The sequence below is a fragment of the Ylistrum balloti genome, unplaced genomic scaffold, assembly GCF_031769215.1.
Source record: "Ylistrum balloti isolate Yb309-2 unplaced genomic scaffold, AGI_CSIRO_Ybal_v1 Utg369846, whole genome shotgun sequence".
Lineage (NCBI taxonomy): Eukaryota > Metazoa > Mollusca > Bivalvia > Pectinida > Pectinidae > Ylistrum > Ylistrum balloti.
This window is the reverse complement of record NW_026782001.1, coordinates 826161-852400: the sequence shown is the minus strand read 5'-3', so window position 1 is coordinate 852400 and position 26240 is coordinate 826161. Positions and strand designations below refer to the sequence as shown.

Sequence of the window (26240 nt, the reverse complement as noted above, 5' to 3'; positions counted from 1 at the left end):
ACTATCATTATTATTATTACATTCTTAACGGCCCGTCAACACGTAAAAGGTCATTAGGGCCATCAAACGGTAAAACACACAGCGATCGAAAAAGGAAATATCATTAAACAAACCCAAAGGTCAAAATGATAAGAAATTTATTAGCAACAGCATTTTAGAAAAAAATATTTTTCTCTACTGTGGCAATGCTTCTATTCAATACAAATACACAATCCAGAGCAAATCTCGAATTTCTTGAACCCGTTTATTTTATTTGTTAATAACAGGCAATAAGTCAATTTGTTACTGAAATCCATTTACTTGGTTGCAACAATCATGAGCAATCAATTCATGTTCTTATTTTTTCAAGTAACAAGGACGTATCCTATATAATGATATACATTGTACTAAATGTGAAACTAGCCCGCCAACATAATTAAATCTTTGAACAAAGTCTTGAATGTCAGCTATGTCAGGTAAAATCAGAAACGTATTTCTACTTTTCCTAGTTGTTTCAAATGCTAGAAAATGCATGTTTTTTTTTATCTATTTTGATATCTGATTATCATGAGTGTCTAAAAACGTGCTAATTATAACGTTTCAACTGATGTTTTCTGTTCAATGATTGTAGTATGGAATATTTTGAATTGAAATACTGTGTCAACTATAGGTAATTAGTGTTGCTCTCTTTATATACCATTTTTTTTTCTAAAAATAAATTCCTAAAAAATATTTTTTGAAAACAAACACTAAAGTAGAACTCTCAATTTTTAAATTGATCTGGCTAACTTCTGTGACAGGTAGTTTCTGTTTATTTAGATTCTTTTAAAAACAAAACGCTGTCAGTATGTAATTATACAATCTGATGATATTGCGGTTGTGTCCTGAGAAGGAGTTGGGATGTAGCTTCTTAAGTTGACACGTATCCAAAGAGTAAAACTACATTGGATGTTGGTGTGCTCTATGGAGTGTATAAATCAAACATTTGTTCAACTATTCCAGCCATGCATGTACATAGAGTGACCATTGAAGCGTATATACACGCTGTGCTCCCTCTCTCTCGATGTTATGTGATTGTCCAGGAAATCTTCGTTCACGTACAATTAGCCAAGAGTAATTATATAAAAAACCTCTTCGTCTTACGAGAGCTTTTGATTAATGGGCAAAAGAATTTTTAAAAGATCACCTGTAGCGAACACAGACACATGTAAATGTTCCAATGTCATATGGTACACACACGCCTAATACATGTAACATCGTGTACTGTGTTCAGCAGTTCTCGTCAACAAGTGACATTATATCTGGTGCTCATAGGGAATTGTTCGGTAATCCTGTACACTATACGCAACCCTCCCCAGGGGCTCAGCAATTAGGAGCGACCTCCACCAATGCTCCTAATGGTAGGCCCGGTAACCAACCAGCGGTCCATGGGCACCCGAGAATATCGATACTATCGAGACATTAGTATCTTGATGTTTTAGTAGGTTATAACGGATTTTTTTAAGGTAACCAAGATTAATGGAACAGCCTAAAAAAGCTATGTTTGCAGTTTATAAGAAAACCAGAAATATTCCATCACCTGTTGACCTTCAGTTAAAATTAGTTGCTTCAATAGTAGTACCTATACTTCTTTATGCATTAGAGGTATGGGGCTTTGAAAACTTCACCTCTATTGAGAAACTCAATTTGCAATTTTGTAAACGAAGTTTAGGTGTTAGAAGAAGCAAGCCAAATTTTATGATCTATGGAGAGATTGGCAGATTTCCTTTGTCTATTGAAGTTAAAGTAGAATAATTGTGTATTGGCATAAGTTAATAACATGTAATAAATTGTCCAGTCTTATGTACAATTTTATGTACAATTTACAAATCAGTAGTAATATGAAATTTAGGTTGTTTAATAACGTACGCAAAATATTGATAGAAACTGGTATAAATTTCTCTGGGATTATCAAAAAATGTACATTTAAGCGAGATTATATAAAACTTAGTTATAAAGCAAAGATTACAAGATCAGTTTTTTCAAAAATGGTTTAATGATATTGAAAATTCCTCTCGTAAAAATACATATTCTATAATGAAGTCAAATTTCGAGATGGAAAATACTTTTCGAAACTAAAACCAAGAGAAAGACAGATTATTGTTAAATTTAGAACGTCAAATACAAATCTACCACATGGAAACTGGTGATTGGATCTGAATACCTAAGGAAAGCAGAACTTGTAATCTATGTTGTAGTAATAATAATGGTGATGAATTTCATTGTCTATTTAAATGTGAGTATGCATCAATCAAAAGATTAAGCCTGAAAGACGCTAAATACAGAGACAAACTAAACCAACATGCCAAACCGCCATAAAACTTTGTAATAAAACAAATTCTCGTCGAACACAATTAACACCAAATTAGAATTGATTTTTTTTCCAGATCCAACTCCGCCCTGGAAATTAGACAATCCCGCTTTTAGTATAGAAATTTTGAACAAAAGCAACAAAAAAGGAAAGTCCAGTAGAAATTAAGGCAATAGCATTATCAATCATTGACGAGAAGTAATACAATCATTGTAAATATCATACTAATGGATTAAAAATCCACCAACGAAGAGGGTTAGGTTAGGTATTTATCCTGGAGATAACAACATCGCATTATCACTCAGACTGGCCGATCAATGCCCCGTTTATACAAGTTAAATCATTGCTAAAGATTTAGAACTTTGACCTATCAACATCAAAAAGTCCACAAACAGAGCAATAATTCTTACAGATAGTCTTCATCACAACCAATACAAACTAGAAATAGTGCAAGACCTAACGTAATTATTTGTACTAAATCTAGTCTAAAAACTTAAAATAACAGGGAATTTTGGTAAATTTTGAGTATGTACCATCAGATGTCCAAATACATGGAAATGAAAAAGCTGATGATCTAGCCAAAAAGCTCTATAGAAAAAGACAAGAAAGTGTAAGGTGAAATTATTTAAGACAGAAGTATATTCTGTTATCAATCAACAAATCGGTAATAAACGGTCAGAAACATGGAAACATTTGGAAAGATCAACTACCTAAGGCAAATTATAGATAAGCCTACTACTAAATCAAAAGCTTTAGGACTAAATAAGTTAGAAGACATTATCATCACAAAACTGCAGAAGAGACAATAGATCATGTTTTTTCTATACTGCAATAGATTCGAGCCAGGTTTTAACGTCGCATAAAAATAAAAGACCAGTGCAAATTCGATAACTTACAAAAAACATAAACGGTAAACTGAAAGGTTAAAGGGAGACAACTCCCAAACATCAGAAATCATCCAGCCTATATTTTTATACATTTAGAAAATGCATAAATCCTAACCCACACTTATTCATAAGCCACTTCTTAATTTATATCAACCACGATAGAATCACACATTTGTGCAAAAGATCCGCAAAATGTGTGCACAAATGTGCGATAGCTTATTTCGTCCAATTTTCCTATCGTGCGCACATCGTGTAACGTTGTGCGATCCGTCAAATGTAGCTGGCCTGTAATGGCCTCTTAATATCGTCATTTTTTTCATATCAGATGTGCAAAGCAGAGTTTAGAGAAAAATTAAAATACAAACGTTTTAAGAATAACTTTAATGTTTAAGTTTAAATACCGATAAGGTGAAATATTCAAACAAAGTTATATAATACTTTATACATGGTAGACACGGGAGAAACTCAGTGAGCTGTTGGTATGTGTGATAGTGATTTTTCGACTGAGCACTATTTTATTTCCAACACAGGTGCGCGATGTACCGCCGTGTAATCAAAGGCTTCCATAGTCCCACGTGGCCTTTCCGTAGCTTTATTCTGGTGTGACGTTGTAAATGTCATCCTTCATTGGATACTCATGAAATTACCTCTGATTGAGTCTTCACTGCTGGCGTATGTACTCATTCTGGGCCTTATAACGATGATGGGATGAGGAGGATACTACTGACTGAAACGAAGGATGTGAGAGTGGACGAGAGATTAAACTCGGCTGAATGTACAAGTTTATCATGAAACTCTGTCGGACAAGAGTATTCTTGTTTTAGACATTGCTTAATGATTCCGGAAGGTGATATAGAAGAGAAAGTTGCTGTGGAAGTATCGACCATGAGACCAAACTTTAACATAATTATATTGTCCTGTGTTTACTAACGTTACTATTTCATTAGCTGAATATCCTAATGACTTGATATCTTCAATAACTACTGTACAAGATAGACTGAGCTAGCATTGAGATAACTAAACTTTGGTAACGGTTCAGAAGTCGTTGAGTAGTATAAACATATTGGTGCTGTTTTTTTTCTAGATGACGTAATCTGGTTATAAAATATTTGCTCGATTTAAGTTAGCGTAATCATGATACTATCACTGAATTTACAAATCGGATTTTAATATTCCTAAACTTATAATTGATTTCTTAGATACATGTACATTTCAAAAACAAAAATAACACATAAAATATATAATTGATAATCTAGTGAAGGATTCTATAACAAATAGCAAAACAGCCTGCCTGACATGACGTGACTACAATGTCTACAATGTGGTTCGAGCCACTTTCAAGCATTCAAAATTCAGTGGACGGATGGACTCCGGGAATATATACGTGACAGCTCGTTTGTTTACATCGTAAGTCGGAAAGAGTGCTGTTGGATTAAAAGCAGTAACTATTTGTGTCATTGTTTTGATCTGGTGGTGCTTTTATTCCCAATTTTATACTAAAAATATACACTATATGAAATAATAGAATCTCTCTCCCACTCCCCCGCCCCTCGAGACAGATCCATCGCAAGGCAAATCATTTTCTAGTGGTCAGACAGTGGGTTAACTCGAGTATCCATCGGTATGTCGAAGCAGTCTTCATCGGTTCCAGATGCCATCGCTACAGAGCAATTATTATTCATATATGTTTTAAATCTAATTGTATAGAGTAAAGAGACTTTGGAAAACAATCGTTGTTTGTCGATGTTTAAATCAAGAGTGTCTGTTTTTGGCTCAAGACAAATTGTACATGTATCTAAGATAGTAACTTCAATTTGTGAGGATTGTTTCTGATAAATATTGATTATCTTATAAATAAATGTATCTATTCTATTTCATAAACAATTTATGCATTTAATAATTATAGAAAATAAGTATCACAAACATTTTAAATGTATAAACTATGGAATTCTTAAATATCAATTTAAATTTGAAAACAATCCTATCGGTTACCAATTAAGAACAGATCTTTTCTAACAAAGTTTAAAGCATGTTAGCTCAGCCTTCCAATTGAAACCTAGAAGTAGACAAATGTACCAACAGAAGGTATGGTCTGTGTGATGTGTGATTTAAATAAGACGAATTTTATTTACTCATTTAATGGCAGAATCAGCAGCTGGTACGAGACGGAACTTGTATTACAATGTACTTTTCACAATTGTACAAACTATGTAAATTACAGCATCACGAACAGTCTACAATACAAAACTTAATAAATTGAATGTTAAAATAAACGACCAGACTTACCTGCCAAAACTGAATTTACAATGAGGGAGAAAAAAGTTCAGTTTTTGGGGGATAGATTTCAGTGTGGATTAAAGTGAAATTTCTAAAATAAGAAAAACTGCAAAACATAAAGCCCTTATTAATATTTGGGATAGACGGAATCGGACTCCCTAATAGGCAAAATAAATATTATTAAATCATTGTTGATTTCACAACTTTATTTTCTGTTTATCTCCTTACCAAATCCTCCAGAAAAATATATTAATCAGGTGAAAACACTATCGTTTGTTTTTTTATGAAATGGTAAATGTCATAAAATTAAGAAAGACGTTATGATTTAAGATTATATAGATGGAGGTTTAAAGATGATAGATGTTCACACTTTTATAGGCTGGATAAGGATAGTACAATCACATGGGAAATGGAGGTTAATACTGAATACAATGGGGGGATCTATACAAGCTTTATAATTATGGAAATGGAATTGTTTATGGGAATGTCAAGAAGTGTAAATTTTACTTATTGCTAATTCCCTTTGCTTATATCAAATATTCATTTCTTTTTGGAAGAGTAACACATTTTAATTCTTATCAAACATTATATCTAAAAACAACTAGATGCTTTAGCGAATTCCTAACCCTCAATGCACTCATCAATATTATAAAAGATCAGTTCCTGGTTCAAAAATTTGTAAATAACAGTAAAAGTGAGCTGATTAAGGATATTTTGAAAAAAGGTAGGAGAAAAATGAAAATCTATTTTAGAATTATAATAATTCAAATAAAAAAATCACATATTTTTTAATGTTTTTATTATTATCGATATTAGCATTATCAATTATCCTTATATAGATACTTCTAATTTATGATTTTGGTTCTAGTTGGCAAGTTTGAATACTTTTTCATGATCATTTTAACCCTGGTTTCGCCCGATTAGTTCACTGTTTTGTACACTTTTATATTTATATACCATGAAACCGTGTCTCTCTGATCTTGTTTCTTCTTTCTCTTCTCCTTCCTGCCTTAGCCATACTTTTCTCCTCCTTTTTCTACAATGTGAGTATATGTATCTATGATGTGTGTGTGTAATATGTGTGAAGGTGTGTGAAGGTGTGTGAGTGTGCGGATGTGTGTGTAATATGAGTGACAACTATGGCATTATGGATAATGGTGTATAATTTTGAAATGGAAATGAGGTAATGATATGTGATGATGATGATGATGATGATGATGATGATGATGATGATGATGATGATGATGATGATGATGATGATGATGATGCATGTTACACATCCTTATATATGTATGTTATTTTGTGTGTGAAAGCGAGTGTGTATGCCGTCTGGTCTTTAAGTAATGTACGAAATAACTTGAAATAAATAAATAAATAAACGATTTATTAATTGTACCAAGCAATATCATACATAATAAATCTTGAAGTATATATGTAGACATTCGTTTGACTTTATGTGTGTATCATGGACTCTTAACGATGATTTTTATCATAATTTAAACAAAATCATTAGTACCTTTATGTACCATTAGAAAGTAACAGACGTAACTATGGATGTTTGAGTAATCGTTGTTGACTACGTTCTTAACATAAACACTATTATTCCTGGGACGTGCCCTCCCTCGATCAGTTCATATGTACACATGTGTGTAAGCTCGCTGTAGACAACACGGGTGACAGTGAAACACAGTTCACACAATATACGTGTACATGGTTTCGTCAGGTCAAGGTCAGTCTTCGTCTGTATTGTAAATATTGGTCACGTTCTTAAGGTGACTGCGATGGATATAAATTAATCGGTTAACGTGCGTTTTGTCGTCTTCTCTTATCTGCACATATAGAAGGGACCGTGCAATCGGGGGCTGTATCGCGCCAATCTACGCAGTGCACAGTAAACAAGAGCAAAAACTGTAACAGTTTTAACGGGAGTGTATTATGGCTCTCGCTCGGTATCGTGGCTTCATTCAGCCTAACAGATATTTACCAAGTGCGACACTTAAACGATGGAAATCCAGTAATGCAAGTGATCCCGATACTAATGTACGGACCCAGAATGCTGAACTGCCAGACTACAACACAAGTGTTGATATCCATGAACACAAGTTGAGCAGACCTACTGCCCCACCTCCCAAGCCTGGCCCGCCCGCCGGGGCGCGATGGAAAGGGTTGCAGGATTTACAACAGCGAACAAAGGTACGTAGGTTAATTAAATACCCATTTTATATTTGAATAACTCGAAGCCACTCGTTATGTTGAAGTGTCTATAATGGATAACATCACTGGGATTAACCACAGACTTAGATATTCATTCTTAGTCCGTGATTCCACTCTACAAACATGTACTTTATCACCTAACGATTAAAATTTTCCTTATTCTTTTCTTGTGTATTATTTCTTAATCGTCTGTTTCGTAATGCCTTAGGGCTGTCCTACACAATAATCACAACAAAGAAGAGTTCCAGTTTTGGTTTACATTAGAGTGACCTCCCTTGAATCAATGCGAAGGCCACGAAGTAGAAAAAGAATCTGATTTGTGTTTTTGTTTTACTTATTACAAAATCGTTAAAAATACAACATTCAAGTTAAATGAAACATTAAAATTTAGTTTTATGTTACTGGGACGAATTATTACCAAATTTATCTACATTTGCCCGCTTCTATTTAATATGTTTGAAATATCATTGATCAATATATCCTTGTCAAGATCAAGTGATAGTTCATATGTAGGACGATTGTATACTCTGTTCAAGTCAAGTTTATTCAATCAAACATCTTTATTGTCACAATGTCAGAAGGATTGATGATTATATTTTACCAACTTATAAGTGACCTCTCCCTACATACAGACCTACAATTATGAAATAACAATTGTCACATTATTAAACATTAGAATGTAAAATACGACGAGATAAAACAATCGATTTATCATGTTTAGTATCATTTGTACATATAACTTAATTAAGCATAGATTATAAATTTAGGGAGAGGTAGGTAGAGAGAGAGAGAGAGACTACCCGACCTTTCCATGAAATATAGTGTAGCTTTCACAATCCCTGTATTGTCATGTAGTGAGATGTTGGGATAACATTTACAGGAGTATGTCAACATTTATATCCCCTTTGTACCATTCTAGTTCTCCGGTAAGTTCATGAATGAAGTTATTATATAAAGAACAAGTAAAAAAGAAATATTAAGACATTATTGACACTCGTTAGACTTTATAAGATTTGCACGGAAAAGATCATTAACTAATAATTAAGAGTGCTCGCTCGATTTCTCGGATGACAATGAAGAATATTTAGTTTTCTAACTCCATAGTTTACTAATTGTTAGCTTATATTACAGTGAATAATTTTTTTACATTAGCCTTACAATGATGTATAGAAGGAGAGTCTCTAATGTTATGTGAATCATTCCAAAGTTTTGTTGTTGAAGGAAGGAAGTAGTTTTGCGACAGTTGAAGATAGAAATGTTGTTGTCTCAGTGAGTGTGCGTTTCGTAAATTGTATGGGGCTAGATTTTCAATATCCGCTGGCAATAAAGCAAAGAATTTTTTTACTAAACTATAAAAGAAAGAAAGTGTCCGAGCTTCTCGTCTTTTAGTAAGTTGTAGCCAACTGGTTTCGAGATACAGAAATTCTGTTTCTGTGTATGTTGGCAGCCCTGTGACTATTCTTATAGCTTCTAGCTGGCCTTTTTTTTTCTAGTATTAAAGAATTAATTGCACCGCAGTTGTCCAGTGATACTTCGCATGCATATTTGAGTTGACATATATAGTTAGCCTCTTGATTGGTTCAAGGCATCGATCAACTGACCAATAGCTAAATAGATATAAGCTGACTGATATCTGTATCTGCAAAACTGGTGTCAATTTTCAGAACATGCTATTGGGAAATTTCAATGTATATGCACCGTTATCAGCTGGTTACCTGGGTCTGTCAGTACGACGATAATGTTCGTGCGTGTCTGTGTTTAGATAAACATATAAATGAAAATAATAAAGCACTGCTTTCTATTTTTTCATATGAAAATTATACGGTATAACGAGTTAAACAACTTCAATGGATTGAACCCATCGTAGCAAAATTCCATATAATAGCTGGAAATAAGATCGAGAGGACATGGAAACGACTCTATACAACATCTTACTCCATCGATCAATATTTAAACAAAGCTCGCGAATTTAACGATTGCGTAACATAAGCGACCTTGTTTTATCAGTGATTTTGGAAGCAGTGGGGTTCAGAACAGGGTTTATTGTTTGTCAGATAATTATACCAGTATATAATATAGTCGTTACTCATCACAGCCGCTTGTAATAAATGTCAACAGTTACACTCCGGACATGTACTGTATTTACCGAAACTGAGGACTCGGATAGAAACAAGGCAAGCTGTAGGAGTTATGCCTCATTGATAAAAATCTAAAGTTGATTTAAATAGTATTGATCGTTTGATTTTGATATCATCATTAATGTGTTGTCGTATCCTTGATGTCTTTGATAAACTTTGGTTGTTCACAAAATTGCTCTTCTAGTACCAGAAAATTTGCTTAGTCAAAACATTTCAAACCATATCAATATATATTCTGCAAAACAAGGCGAGATATCTTTTAAATAGTTTTTGTGGGTCGTTGATATAAGGGAGGTAACTCTAATCTCAATGAGATCTTCATAAAATTGTTCAAAGAGTTGGGTTACGTGGTAACACATGGAAAGGGAGGCCCTGTTGAAGGTACCGTTTTCCATTCATAAATATCTACGCTCATTACAGAAATAGATGTTCATTTTTTCGAAATAAATGGAGGTTTAAAACTCACTTTTTTGCGAAATAAATGGAATTGTACACACTACTTCACAATCTACCATTCTCTTCCGGACACAACGTAACGAAATACATTACTTGGGGGAGTATAGCGACAGGCTTTCAAATACACGAATGTATTAAAAAGAAAATAGTAGTCTGTTCTTACACCTATGTTGATTTTCTGATGTCCCTACACGAATGTATTAAAAAGAAAATAGTTGTGTGTTCTTACACCTATGTTGTTTTTCTGATATCCATACACGAATGTATTAAAAAGAAAACGGAGTGTGTACTTACACCTATGTTGATTTTCTGATGTCCCTACACGAATGTATTAAAAAGAAAACGGTAGTGTGTACTTACACCTATGTTGATTTTCTGATGTCCATACACGAATGTATTAAAAAGAAAATAGTTGTGTGTTCTTACACCTATGTTGATTTTCTGATGTCCATACACGAATGTATTAAAAAGAAAACGGTAGTGTGTACTTACACCTATGTTGATTTTCTGATGTCCATACACGACTGTATTAAAAAGAAAACGGTAGTGTGTACTTACACCTATGTTGATTTTCTGATGTCCCTACACGAATGTATTAAAAAGAAAACGGTAGTGTGTACTTACACCTATGTTGATTTTCTGATGTCCCTACACGAATGTATTAAAAAGAAAACGGTAGTGTGTACTTACACCTATGTTGATTTTCTGATGTCCCTACACGAATGTATTAAAAAGAAAATAGTTGTGTGTTCTTACACCTATGTTGATTTTCTGATGTCCATACACGAATGTATTAAAAAGAAAATAGTTGTGTGTTCTTAAACCTATGTTGATTTTCTGATGTCCCTACACGAATGTATTAAAAAGAAAATGGTAGTGTGTACTTACACCTATGTTGATTTTCTGATGTCCCTACACGAATGTATTAAAAAGAAAATAGTTGTGTGTTCTTACACCTATGTTGATTTTCTGATGTCCATACACGACTGTATTAAAAAGAAAACGGTAGTGTGTACTTACACCTATGTTGATTTTCTGATGTCCCTACACGAATGTATTAAAAAGAAAATAGTTGTGTGTACTTACACCTATGTTGATTTTCTGATGTCCCTACACGAATGTATTAAAAAGAAAACGGTAGTCTGTTCTTAACTTCTTACACCTATCTTGATTTTCTGATGTCCCTACACGAATGTATTAAAAAGAAAATGGTAGTCTGTTCTTAACTTCTTACACCTATCTTGATTTTCTGATGTCCATATTTGACACGACACCTATGTTGATTTTCTGATGTCCATACACGAATGCATTAAAAAGAAAACGGTAGTGTGTACTTACACCTATCTTGATTTTCTGATGTCCCTACACGAATGTATTAAAAAGAAAACGGTAGTGTGTACTTACACCTATGTTGATTTTCTGATGTCCCTACACGAATGTATTAAAAAGAAAACGGTAGTGTGTACTTACACCTATCTTGATTTTCTGATGTCCATACACGAATGTATTAAAAAGAAAACGGTAGTGTGTACTTACACCTATGTTGATTTTCTGATGTCCCTACACGAATGTATTAAAAAGAAAACGGTAGTGTGTACTTACACCTATGTTGATTTTCTGATGTCCCTACACGAATGTATTAAAAAGAAAACGGTAGTCTGTAGTTACCAGTATTATGATTTGTGGACGTTATTTCACGCCGCCGTCTGATGTCCTGAGACTTGCTTAGCAGGTTCCAATGTAAAAGTCCTATTGATATCGGAAAACTGGGCTTTGTCGCAGGGATAAGACTTAACGAGGTTCTTATTTTTTGTCGTTTTATTTTCTCTTTATCATCGTTAACCCAGGAATACTGATTCTGTCATGGTTAGGTTTAGAGTAGAAGTTTTGAATGTCATTAGAGTGTACAACATTGTTTGTCTAGTTTTAAATAGATAAATTGCCTCAATATTTTGAATTCCTAGATTAAAAAAGATGTTATGATCAATATAATTTTTAGGGGTCTCTGATACCAGAAACACTGAAACAGATGGAACTGGATGAGGACTTCAAGTTGACCGCTGATAAATTAAAAAGACTTGGCCAGAAACAGCTGACCCGGGAGGAAAGGAAACAACGCCAGAGGGCGCTCAACATGCTTGGAGCACCAGACTTCAATCAGTTCTGGCTGGAACAGAAAAAGAAGGAAAAGATTGAAGGTAGCATTCTGTTGTATGTGATAAATACTGAAGTTTACAAATGTCGATTTATTTAAGGAAATATGACGAACAGATTTTTGAGAATAGCATCTGTACATTTGTATTTTGATTTGGAGCGTTACATTTTACACGTGGTAGTTAATTAAATGTGTGCAATATGATCGCCTGCCCAAACCATATCTTTATGAAGCAAGTAATAAAATCATTTGTTTAATGGAAGCAGGCCAATTTCTACATATGGTATAGAAAGTCTGTTAAGTTATGTTGGAAGTAAATTAAGATTTTATATTAGTTGTCTGTGTGACTATCATCATGGTGACGAGTCGTACTAACACACTAAATGTTACAGGTCAGTCAATTCACTTAGGCTTTTAGTCCATGATGTTTGCAGGAACCAGCATGCTACATTTATCTATCGAATAGTTGCACAGTTCAGAATATACTCATATATTTGATGCTTCATATAACGATTACCGTCTTTTCGAGCAGCAAAGCCATTGTTCTTTCAACGTGATCGATGACTTCATAACGAAAGTAACATGGCAAAATCCCATTAAACGTTGTCGCATAGATTATTAAAAAAATTAAAAAAAATGAAATTCAAAGTTCTATACCACATATCCATTACCAGTATAGCACAAGGAAGATCTGAACCGAGCTGTTGTCGCTTAGTAGGTACAGCGTTCGTGTTTGCAACATCAGGTAAAACTCTGGTAGACATTTCAACGAATTCTACCGAGAAACTGGCTGGTCCCGGCTGTCTTGGTTGTGTCCTTCGGCATGGCAAACTTAGGGACTCTTATATGCTGTTCAGTAGTGTAACTACCAACTATGAAAACGAGATCCGACCGTCAATGTATTTTTGTTGTTATTTAGACCAAGAGACGGTGCTGAAGAAGAACGCCATAGAGATTGTCCAGGCTAACATCGGTCTGTATTGTAACCAGGCTTGTAACCACTGCCACGTGGAGTCCTCACCCAAACGGAAGGAGATGATGGGAAGAGAGGTGGCCGAAAAAATCCTGGATTTACTGGCCAAGAGTCCCTCTGTCCACACCCTGGACATCACTGGCTAGTAGATTTATGGTCGTTGTTAACAGAATACCAAGCTCTTGGAGATGATGTAGTCGTTGTAGACAAGGAAGAAACAAATAAATAAATTAGAGATGTGATAGACGATTTTTAATTGATTCGCTCTAAATATTCTTGTGAGAAGTTAAAAAAGTGACAAATTATATAAAAGATGTGTCAAATAATGACCGCATTGTCATCGTTCGATAAGACCTTCATTAACGTACAGTGTAAGTGTACAATGTTTCGTGTCGGTTGCATTTGTTTTCATTTTCACTTTCAAACACGGAGTTATCGCAGATTTTAATATTATTTCAATAAATATTAGTGATATGACAAATTATCTCTATTTTGTGTAGTCCATGTACATTTTTGTGAGAGTACCTGAAAGTAAACACTATTATTAAAACGTAGAAAATAAAATAATTTTAAGACACTGTGAGATAAGATCTTAAATTCCATGTATTTGTATTAAAGGATAACAATCTCATAGAATTTAAATAAATGTATAAATCTGTGTTCTTGTTATTTCAATATCCCTTAAATTTTAAAATAACCATAATATTTCTGTAAGTGTTGCCATATTGTGAAATTCATCCTTTTTGGCAATGCAGCATGGTTATACACTGACTTCTTTCATTTCTGATAGGAGGCGCTCCAGAGCTCTGTCAGGAGTTTCGATACCTTGCTAAAGGAGGAAGAGATCTCGGGAAGACCGTTATAGACAGGTGTAATTTGACGTCACTAATGGAGCCAGGTATTGATTTCATTATTTTAACTGAAAAATCTACTATTTTATCAAATTATATATTCATTACAGTCAAATTTTACCTGGCCTTAATTCCTGATTCTACAGCAAATGGTTGTTGAATATGGTATATCTTTCTCTTGATTCAGTGATCTTTCAAAGTTACAGATGACAATAATTTTAGCTAGTGGTTTTGTGGCATTTTCTCGCTTTTGTAATTTTATGATCAAACAGTGTTATTGATAGAGACATCAGAGACAGAACTATTATGTTATGTTGTTTGTACGGTTTGTTACAAATTCTCGGTATTACTGATATAATTATGATATTTTTACAGAGATTTAGAGTTTGGTTGGTGTACACTAGATAGTATGTACCCTGGTGTGTTTTGTGAGCTTAATGATATGATCTGTAGTAAATTGCCTAATTAATATTCAAGAACAGTTTCATAATGATATGAGAATATCTTATTTCTTTTTTACAAATTATCATCAAAGCAATAGATCCATGGAGATTCACGTAAAGTTATTGTGTTTAGTTTCCACGAGTGTGTGAAAGCCCTTTTTGTCAAACTTCACCGTATCAGGCAATCAAAACGAGTGTACAGTTTATATACCCAATGTGGTATAAATGTTTGGTTATACAACAGTTGTAGTAATAAAGTAATATCTGTGGAGTTGATTCATGCCCACCTATTGTGGTAGAATATTCAAAACGTTTGCTCGGAGGTAAAACATTTCACTCTTGTTTTGTTATAGGTCAAGAAGATACTGTTGAGTTCCTCGCGGAAAATCACATCGATATTGTTGCTTCACTTCCGTGTTATTCGGCAAAGAACGTAAACACACAGAGAGGGAGCGGGGTATTTGACAAGAGTATACAGGCCATGATTTTACTGAACGAAGTAGGTTACGGCAAACCCGACACTGGATTGAAGCTCGACCTCGTCTATAATCCTCTGGGTATGTTGGCTTTCTTGAATTGTAGCTTATAATCCAAGTACATTTATCGTTTACCACCTCAAAAGCCTCTCCCCCGGCTCCATAGTAGATACAATTAGATAGAATTTTACAATCCAGGCTGGATCAATATGCTTTTGATATACTTAAATACAACTCTGATTAATTTTCTAATTGCATTACTAAGTTTGATATAAAATTGTAAGTGTTAGATTATTATTCTCTCCCACTTTCACCTACGAAAATAACTACATCTGTGGCGACATTTCTGCTACAATGAATACTATGGTCGTTGCAGGAGGGTTTTTACCTCCTCCGCAACAGCCATTGGAGGAAAAATACAAAGAGGAATTATGGGATACATTCGGAATCGAGTTCAACAAACTCTTTACAATGACTAATATGCCCATCAAGCGTTTCAATGACTTCCTGCATCGACGGTAAGTAAATATGATTGGTAAAAAAATTTCTTGCTTTGCCTACTTATTGTGAACTTTTGATATAATTAGGTCCTAATAGACACTTAGAAAAACAACACGTGTTAAAAAGGTACAAATATATGAGCCAAAATATAAATCGAGAAGGAAATTTTACTCTAATACAAAATGTCAATTAAAGAATGGCAAAACAAGCAACATGAATGATTGATTTAATCCACGACAGGGTATCAATTTCATCTGCATGATTGTTGATATCATTTTTCATCATTTAAGCCAATTTCTAAACATAAATTCATTCTCTGATCAGTTCGTTATTTACTCCAAAATTGTCGGTTAATATGAAATGCAAAACTGGAATGCTGAAATGTCCGCAAACGATCGTCAAACTTAGAAGACGAATTAGATATGGACAGATAATTGATTAATAACAGGAGATAGTTATAAAAGTACACATCGATTAGATCAAACATGGTCGTTAATTAGATGTGTGTACTAAAACCTAATAAATGTGATTTCTTGTGAAGAATTTTGATCTACAATTTCACTACTGTATCCATTTGGTTTTAAATATCAAATACCCATTTTTGAATTGCTGCTCAGTTCATCTTTATATTTCATGACTTAAATGTAAAACTGCACTGGCTTGTCGTTAAGATGGTTACAAAAGCAGCATTGAAGAAACGTACCATGTCCAGTGTAAATTCTATAGTCAAACCTTCTGGTACATATTGTCTTAGAAATATTTTCAACAGGGCGTTTTCTCGGTGACATTATTCTACTGAAATTTTTTTGTCTGTAATTTTCCTTGTTCAGGGTTTCGCGTCGTCCATGTAAAAGGTGTTACTGATATACATATGACGTCATGAGATGACGTATCACCAAGGACATCTAGGTCCGTGGTTTTACCGAATCGTAAGTGTCATATCACCTGTTTGCCCACCCTCAGTGTATCGAGACTTCGGCATTCTAACCGTTCAACTCATGATGTGCTAAGAAGACGCCGTTACTTGTTGTATTTTTTCATAAAAATTCATTGGTGTAGCAATAAAATGTAGGAATCTGGTCTATAATTAGTTTATTTATTTGTTGTCGAGTTTTAAAGCACGTCGTGTCGTTTTGCGGGTTAATACCTTGTAGCAGTTCTATTCGTTGCACTTTAACAGATGTACTGCTCCACTGGTTCACAATGAGTGTTAATGTAAATGTTTATAATAGTTACTTCTGGTGTGCTGATAAATGTATGTAGTCAGTGTTTTCTATTTTTTTTTAAATTTTTAATTTTTTAGATAGACACCTTATTAATGTCTCAGTTCAGCACACTCGTACTCATTAATTTTCCATACGTGGCATCTGAAGGGATATATATATCTCCCTCACTGCAACCAAAATAACACACAATAAGATATATTTATCAACACAATTTCTGTATATCTGACCAGAGCTTTTTATATTTAAAATCTCACTTGAAAATTTAGAGTTAAGAGAAGTATATTTCGATGATATGTCCAGTTTCAACTGTTCATAGAAAAAAAAATTACACACATTGCTGTTTTGTCAGTTGTTTAATAAACTTGAGACACTTATACTGATAAACTCAAGGAAAGTGTCATGAGAGTTTGAAATTTATACTGATCAATCGGTGAACGTCAGCTTGAGCTGGTACAAAAAGTTATCACGTGATAGGAGTTACTTAAAACTGGACTAGACAAGTCATTACACCTGTCTTATACTAGTCGATAGTACGTTAGGATGAAAGACCTAATACACGGTCCGCTATTTCCAGAAAGTGGATAGATACCAAGACAGTTAAATAAGATGTGAGCAAAAGTTATAAAAAAAGGTTTTGTACATATTTGTACACACACAACGGGATCTGTCTGTCTGTCGTGGTTGTGTCCTTGTGTCCTAGTCACACTTTGCAACAACTGTTCTGTGTGGCATGCGACGACCCTCACGTACGATGTTCAGTGAGGTAACAACCAGCTACTGTAAGGAGACCCCGCCTCGAAAATTGCAAAGACACACAAGTGAACTTTTCATACAAATTAATGTTAGATACAATAGAGCAAAGCGATGGATCAAACTACATTTTACAACTGTTTTGTCCTAGAACTCGTAAGTGCAGTTAAGGGTAACAGCTCTTTGTTCACGTTTACATCATAGTTAGTGCCACCATTTCATCTTATCCTTTGTTCACGTTTAGGCTCAGCACATTATAGTTGTTGCGTTGTTGCCTTCGTTTTATCCTGTCCTTTGTTCACGTTTAGGCTCAGCACATCATAGTTGTTGCCGTCCTTTATTCACGTTTAGGCTCAGTATATCATAGTTATTGCCGTCGTTTCATCTTGTCCTTTGTTCACGTTTAGGCTCAGTACATTATAGTTGCTACCTTCGTTTCACCCTGTCCTTTGTTCACGTTTAGTCTCAGTACATCATAGTTATTGCCGTCGTTTCACCCTGTCCATTGTTCACGTTTAGGCTCAGTACATCATAGTTGTTGCCTTCGTTTCACCCTGTCTCCTGTTCATGTTTATGCTCAGTACATCATAGTTGTTGCCTTCGTTTCACCCTGTCTGCTGTTCTTGTTTATGCTCAGTACATCATAGTTGTTGCCGTCGTTTCACCCTGTCCTTTGTTCACGTTTAGGCTCAGGACATCATAGTTGTTGCCGTCGTTTCACCCTGTCCTTTGTTCACGTTTAGGCTCAGTACATCATAGTTGTTGCCGTCGTTTCCCCCTGTCCTTTGTTCACGTTTAGGCTCAGTACATCATAGTTGTTGCCGTCGTTTCACCCTGTCCTTTGTTCACGTTTTGCTGTTGTTACACCACTTTCTTTAATCACATTTTACCGTCGTTTCATCCTTTCATTTTCACATTTTGCCCTCGTTTCATCCGTTCAGTTTTGATAATTCGCCTTCGTTTCGTCTTTCCATTCACACACATCTTGCCCTCGTTTCATCCTTTCATTTTTTAACATTTTGCCCTCGTTTCACCATATTTTTCATCATTATAGTGTACCTTTATGCGGGTTTTGCTGTCGTTACATCATTTGTCAATACTTGCCCGAGTTCATCAAATGTTAGTTAGAATATGTTTGTTTCATATTTACTTCATACATGAACACAATTTATCTTGGGCATTTTAAATATACATTATGTCTTAAAATCACGGCGTTAATAATTGCATGGAAATGTCATAAAGTAATTTGAAGTGTATATTTGTACGCAGGAATGAGTTACAGGGATATTTGGAGCTCCTAGTGAGGAATTATAACCTACAGACCATTGACAAACTGATGTGTAGAAATCTTCTCAGTGTTAACTGGGACGGCCGCGTGTATGATTGTGACTTCAACCAACAGCTGGCCATCGGGATTACCGGCGAGGACAAGATCACAGGTATGTTCCTGTATAAGTTCACGTCACACCTATAAAAGTTTTTGTTTCATTAATTTTTTTTTATGTAGCGTATATAACCTTATCACATCAACACCATTATGATTTGACGTCATGACGTTTTGACGTCGCATTTTCACTAGAATTTAATGCGAGTTTAACGTTTCTTTATAGCCTTTCTGATATTCCTTCAAATGCAAAATAAGTGTGGATTAAATTCTCTGGTTTTATCTGAAATAAAACCCCAAATTCATTTCATACTCCTCAATAGACTTTACCTTAAAGTTAGTTAAGATTAATGTGAAATGGTCGCCTTTCCACAGTCATTTTATTTCTAAGAATTGCCTCCCTTATTCTGCCGTGGCTGCTAAAATTGTATTAAGAGTTACTTCCCTTCATCTAATTAGTTTGATTGAATTTACAGCCCAAAAAGAAAATTTCCCACTCAGACTTACACTATATGCTTGCAATGCATAACTACCAAATTACTGATGTTATCTATGTTTCCGATATATAGTTTGACTGTAGATGTCCACAGAGGTCAGGGTATATTCAAATGATGTCAAGTACTTCTCTTCCGTCTCACAAAGTCCAAGTAGTGACTTATATCAGTCGGAGTGTAAAACGTCCACGAATAAGATATTGTCCTTTGACAAGGGGGAATTGATATTATTCATGATTCCCCAGCGGCTGACAAGGATCTGGTAGCATGCCTCCATTTATTTCTAAGTTAATGTCACGGCGTGCGAGTCACTTTCAATAAAGTACATTTCTATTCTTCCCTTTCCAGAGCTAAGCGTGTTTGACCTCAATACAACTGATGACGTGAAAGGAGAAATCATCAAGACAGACAATCACTGCTTCGGCTGCACGGCCGGAATGGGGTCCAGCTGACTAGGGGTTACCCTGAAGTAAAACTTCAGGATTCTTTAGTCTCGCCCGGTCACTGTCTGCAGCTTAGCGTCTGGGGTCCAGGGGTCAAGGACAAACTGTAAAGTGTTATAACGAAACATCAATGACATTGCTAAACTGAAGAGTACATTTTATGATTTGTGAAGGCATAGACATATAAAATGGAAAAAATCAAATGGAACTTTAATCCAGATATATTGGTAATATTAACTCATTGGAGCAGCTGATTCGGGCGAGAAGTTTGTAGAGATCTAGTCAGGGTTATCTGTTATGACGTCCTGTGCTGTAAACCTGAAACGGTCTGCACTAGACTGATGTTAGATAATCTTACACTAGAATGTGTTTACTTCCAGCGAATATGTTTAATTGATGTTCTCACCCGGTACACAATGAAACATGTCTGTCGGGTTTCCTCGAAAAAACTGAAAAAAAATTGCTTTCCCCCAAAATATTACATTCATGACCGCTTATGTCTAAGGACAAAACATATATGGTAACCAGCATCGTGTGTAAAATATCTCGCAGCCTGACTGAACCTATAAAAATTGTTCATATGAAAGCTTTCTTTCGCATTACATTGTAATTTTAATTGCTGTTTCAATAATGTTTCACTGTAGATTAAGACCAGAATGGCTTGTAAATACTTCCTGTTATTTTGTGTTATATTGAAATTTTGTTATATATGATTATACAATTTGATTGTAAGAAAGATTTTTGTGTGAGCTGAGATATACACCAGCTTGTGTTGATACTATATGCTAATGACTGTTTCCGATGGAAGCATGTTAAAATATCACTGTCAGTTTATTTGCCTTTTTGGTTGATTGCTTGTTATAATATCACTGTTCATCAAAATATAATTACTTCCATAATTTGTGTGCCAGACAATATTTTTACTTTGTTCAGGAGGTATCTAGTCTTGTTCATCATTCTGTTGGACGTCTAGTCTAGTTCACTGTTGATAGGGAGATATCTTGTTCACCATTCTGATGGACGTCTAGTCTGGTTCACTGTTGATAGGGAGATATCATGTCTTGTTCACCATTCTGATGGACGTCTAGTCTGGTTCACTGTTGATAGGGAGATATCATGTCTTGTTCACCATTCTGATGGACGTCTAGTCTGGTTCACTGTTGATAGGGAGATATCTTGTTCACCATTCTGATGGACGTCTAGTCTGGTTCACTGTTGATAGGGAGATATCATGTCTTGTTCACCATTCTGATGGACGTCTTGTCTGGTTCACTGTTGATAGGGAGATATCATGTCTTGTTCACCATTCTGATGGACGTCTAGTCTGGTTCACTGTTGATAGGGAGATATCATGTCTTGTTCACCATTCTGATGGACGTCTAGTCTGGTTCACTGTTGATAGGGAGATATCATGTCTTGTTCACCATTCTGATGGACGTCTAGTCTGGTTCACTGTTGATAGGGAGATATCATGTCTTGTTCACCATTCTGATGGACGTCTAGTCTGGTTCACTGTTGATAGGGAGATATCATGTCTTGTTCACCATTCTGATGGACGTCTAGTCTGGTTCACTGTTGATAGGGAGATATCATGTCTTGTTCACCATTCTGATGGACGTCTAGTCTGGTTCACTGTTGATAGGAGATATCATGTCTTGTTCACCATTCTGATGGACGTCTAGTCTGGTTCACTGTTGATAGGAGATATCATGTCTTGTTCACCATTCTGATGGACGTCTAGTCTGGTTCACTGTTGATAGGGAGATATCATGTCTTGTTCACCATTCTGATGGACGTCTAGTCTGGTTCACTGTTGATAGGGAGATATCATGTCTTGTTCACCATTCTGATGGACGTCTAGTCTGGTTCACTGTTGATAGGGAGATATCATGTCTTGTTCACCATTCTGATGGACGTCTAGTCTGGTTCACTGTTGATAGGTTCACTGTTGATAGGTCTGGTTCACTGTTGATATATCATGTCTTGTTCACCATTCTGATGGACGTCTAGTCTGGTTCACTGTTGATAGTTGATAGATATCACTGTTGATAGGGAGATATCATGGATGGACGTCTTGTCTGGTTCACTGTTGATAGGGAGATATCAGATATCTGTTGATGGGAGATATCATGTCTTGTTCACCATTCTGATGGACGTCTAGTCTGGTTCACTGTTGACAGGAGATATCATGTCTTGTTCACCATTCTGATGGACGTCTGGTCTGGTTCACTGTTGATAGGGAGATATCATGTCTTGTTCACTATTCTAATAGATGTCTAGTCTGGTTCACTGTTGATAGGGAGATATCATGTCTTGTTCACCATTCTGATGGACGTCTAGTCTGGTTCACTGTTGATAGGGAGATATCATGTCTTGTTCACCATTCTGATGGACGTCTAGTCTGGTTCACTGTTGATAGGGAGATATCATGTCTTGTTCACCATTCTGATGGACGTCTAGTCTGGTTCACTGTTGATAGGGAGATATCATGTCTTGTTCACCATTCTGATGGACGTCTAGTCTGGTTCACTGTTGATAGGGAGATATCATGTCTTGTTCACCATTCTGATGGACGTCTGGTCTGGTTCACTGTTGATAGGGAGATATCATGTCTTGTTCACCATTCTGATGGACGTCTAGTCTGGTTCACTGTTGATAGGGAGATATCATGTCTTGTTCACCATTCTGATGGACGTCTAGTCTGGTTCACTGTTGATAGGTGATATCATGTCTTGTTCACCATTCTGATGGACGTCTAGTCTGGTTCACTGTTGATAGGGAGATATCATGTCTTGTTCACCATTCTGATGGACGTCTAGTCTGGTTCACTGTTGATAGGGAGATATCATGTCTTGTTCACCATTCTGATGGACGTCTAGTCTGGTTCACTGTTGATAGGGAGATATCATGTCTTGTTCACCATTCTGATGGACGTCTAGTCTGGTTCACTGTTGATAGGGATGGAGATATCATGTCTTGTTCACCATTCTGATGGACGTCTAGTCTGGTTCACTGTTGATAGGGAGATATCATGTCTTGTTCACCATTCTGATGGACGTCTAGTCTGGTTCACTGTTGATAGGGAGATATCATGTCTTGTTCACCATTCTGATGGACGTCTAGTCTGGTTCACTGTTGATAGGGAGATATCATGTCTTGTTCACCATTCTGATGGACGTCTAGTCTGGTTCACTGTTGATAGGGAGATATCATGTCTTGTTCACCATTCTGATGGACGTCTAGTCTGGTTCACTGTTGATAGGGAGATATCATGTCTTGTTCACCATTCTGATGGACGTCTAGTCTGGTTCACTGTTGATAGGGAGATATCATGTCTTGTTCACCATTCTGATGGACGTCTAGTCTGGTTCACTGTTGATAGGGAGATATCATGTCTTGTTCACCATTCTGATGGACGTCTAGTCTGGTTCAAAGTTGATAGGGAGATATCATGTCTTGTTCATCATTCTCATAGACGTCTGGTCTGGTTCACTGTTGATAGGGAGATGTTTTGTTCACTATTCTAATAGATGTCTAGTCTGGTTCACTGTTGATAGGGAGATGTCTTGTTCAGTATTCTGATAGACGTCTAGTCTAGTTTACAAAGTGATCAAATTTTTTCTGCCCGAGTTTTAGAATTCTCAAATGATTGAAATAATGATGACATTTGCATCTATAAGTTGCAATGGGGTCGATTTTGTTAAAAGGAGCTTGTAATATATAAAGTAGATAAATTACACGTTAAATGTTTTGTTATTAGTGCTGTTTATTGTGATTAAACCTATTTTTCTTGCTTTAATGTGAGTTTAGTATCTGAGTGTTTATAAACTCGTGGCATCGCATTGCACAACCTCACCTTTTCACCTTGTTCGTTAGACGAAGTCTTTAAGGAGCCCAGAAACGTTTAGTCCTGTGACAGCTGTATTTACTTGTCTGGACAATACTTTACCACTTGAATCCAGAAATAGTTCATTTCGTCAGTTTAGACACACCATTACAATTACATTACAATTCGTTTTTTATTAGTTTGGTCAGCGCGTCCTCTCGCCAGTATGTATCTAGTCAATCTTGTTTAATATAATCAGGAAAAAAACATTAAAAAACCCAACATGTCAACCTAATCATAATCCAAACTCAGACCAATAAAACTAAGGTCTATTATGAACTAAAGACTACATGGATACCTCTGAAAACGCACGAGAAGAATAAGACCAGGTGTTCTAGAAGAAGCGTCTCCTGCTTCATCGACGTCACCCGCCATGTTTAACCTTGGTCAATCCAAGTAAGTAATGTCACGTTCTCAAATTTGAACAAGGTATACAACAATGGAACCAACAAGCAAACTTACGAGCATCAAATACGCCCAGCTTCATATCGCATGAACAAATCTAATATTTCTCAATGAGACCAACATGACGACCGTAAAACTTCCCAGACCGGGCATTTGGAATTTTGATACTATAAATCGAGATAAATAGACTAGAATAAAGTAACACCATGGTCGTTTGTCACATCTGGTGTTGTCGGATGTCTTCCAACCTGCTTATTAAAACAAAGTCAACCATCTTTCGCGTGAAATAAGATATTCATGATGACAAGTTTTCCATCGTTAGACAGGAAGCTGTTTTAACCTCTAGTTATATGTTTGGACATGTTATTATACAAACACTTTCCAATACTGTTTCATTGCTGGAATACAGTTACAAATATATATATAGTGGAGCTATGTGATATTTCAAACGGTATTGAGAGTGTATGCAACAGCTAGAATTACTGAACACTGAAGGTATTTACAATATACTCTTTTACTCCTACACCTGTAGCACAGACAGTGTAGGAAACAGCTATAATTACAGAACAGTGAAGGCAGAGCAACGCATTAATTACAAGTCCTTCTCTAATTGGTTTATTCTTGGAACGGAAGATATTCTTTGACTAGACGCTTGCTCTCTCGAGACATATACTGACACCATGTGTACATCTTCTGTAACATGACGTTGATGAATAGTGGAAGTAAACGTAACTCTGGCCAATGAAATAGATTTTGTAATATTTCATGAATGAAAACCAAGGAAATACATTTACCTTTTCATGTCGTTATGTAAACATTATGTTTCGGGATTTCAAGTATACCATTATACATAATCGTCTTAATTTCATATTTACATTTTATATATTGTTCTTGGAAACATATTGTTGATTACCGACTTCCAGTTTAGATATAACAATTTTGCTGTCATTGATGTAGAACTTCATGAGTAATTTTCGATGTTCATTGCCAAGCTCTCTTAAGTGATATCTTCAAGCATCAACGATTTCTATAGGAAGTGCCATTTTTTGATGGCGAAGTCAAAGATTTAAGGAATCTTTGACGGGAAAGACACTGTTGCAGAATATTGCTACGTAAAAGGATTTCGAAGCAGTAACAGATTAATATATATGCTATTTTGTATATCAAACTGATGTAATTATTAGGTATTGTTATAGTACTGCATTGTATTTTATATATGGAACTGTGATGAACATTACATTACATGGCTCACAGAACATATAGAGAGAGAGAGAGAGAGAGAGAGAGAGAGAGAGAGAGAGAGAGAGAGAGAGAGAGAGAGAGAGAGAGATACATGCATTTTAACCTTTTAGAGAGCACATAAGGCTTCGTGATCCTCTTATTACTCAAAGATTAAAAAAAATGTATTTTGAAAACAAAAGCTGGAAACCCTTTTCTAATATTATGCAAAATATGATATTAAACTATCAATATATTGTACATTGTACCAATGGGAGATAGAAATAATATGCCGGTATAATCTGTACTTAAACATTCAGACGCTAATGTAATGCTTTCCACGTAAAGCCCATGGTTAAGTAGTTACAAGAGCAACATAGAGTATTTTAAAAGTTTACGGAAATGTTTGATCAGACATTGAGTGAAATAAACATCAGTTGACTTTGGATCCTACATCGGCCTCCGTGTACAGATATTAGACACCAGTAAACTGTTGTGTATACACACAGCTGGGTCTTATTCATGTTGATATCTATGATAAGTTTGAACGTTCGGGAAATCTGATGAACAACATAGCATTGTTAGTCGTTTTTGACACCTACAGTAAATTGTAATTTAGGAACTAGTACGGAATCTAATAATTGCAATTGTGAAATGTTCCACCTCCTCGCACCACCAATAAAGAAATGTTGTCCTTGAGGGAGTCACTGATGGACGTCTTTTATAGTGTCTTG

General features: G+C 35.5%; 1 protein-coding gene across 1 annotated transcript; it reads left to right on the top strand.

Moving 5' to 3' along the window:
- Positions 1-7172: 7172 nt before the first annotated feature.
- On the top strand, positions 7173-22062 carry LOC132545423 (uncharacterized). The gene is made up of 9 exons (XM_060209112.1): positions 7173-7686; positions 12301-12499; positions 13376-13570; positions 14220-14327; positions 15077-15280; positions 15576-15717; positions 18946-19115; positions 19903-21937; positions 22050-22062. Exons 1-8 carry the CDS (start codon positions 7429-7431, stop codon positions 20004-20006), a joined length of 1380 nt encoding a protein of 459 aa, XP_060065095.1. The 5' UTR covers positions 7173-7428; the 3' UTR covers positions 20007-21937; positions 22050-22062.
- The last annotated feature ends 4178 nt before the right edge of the window (positions 22063-26240 follow it).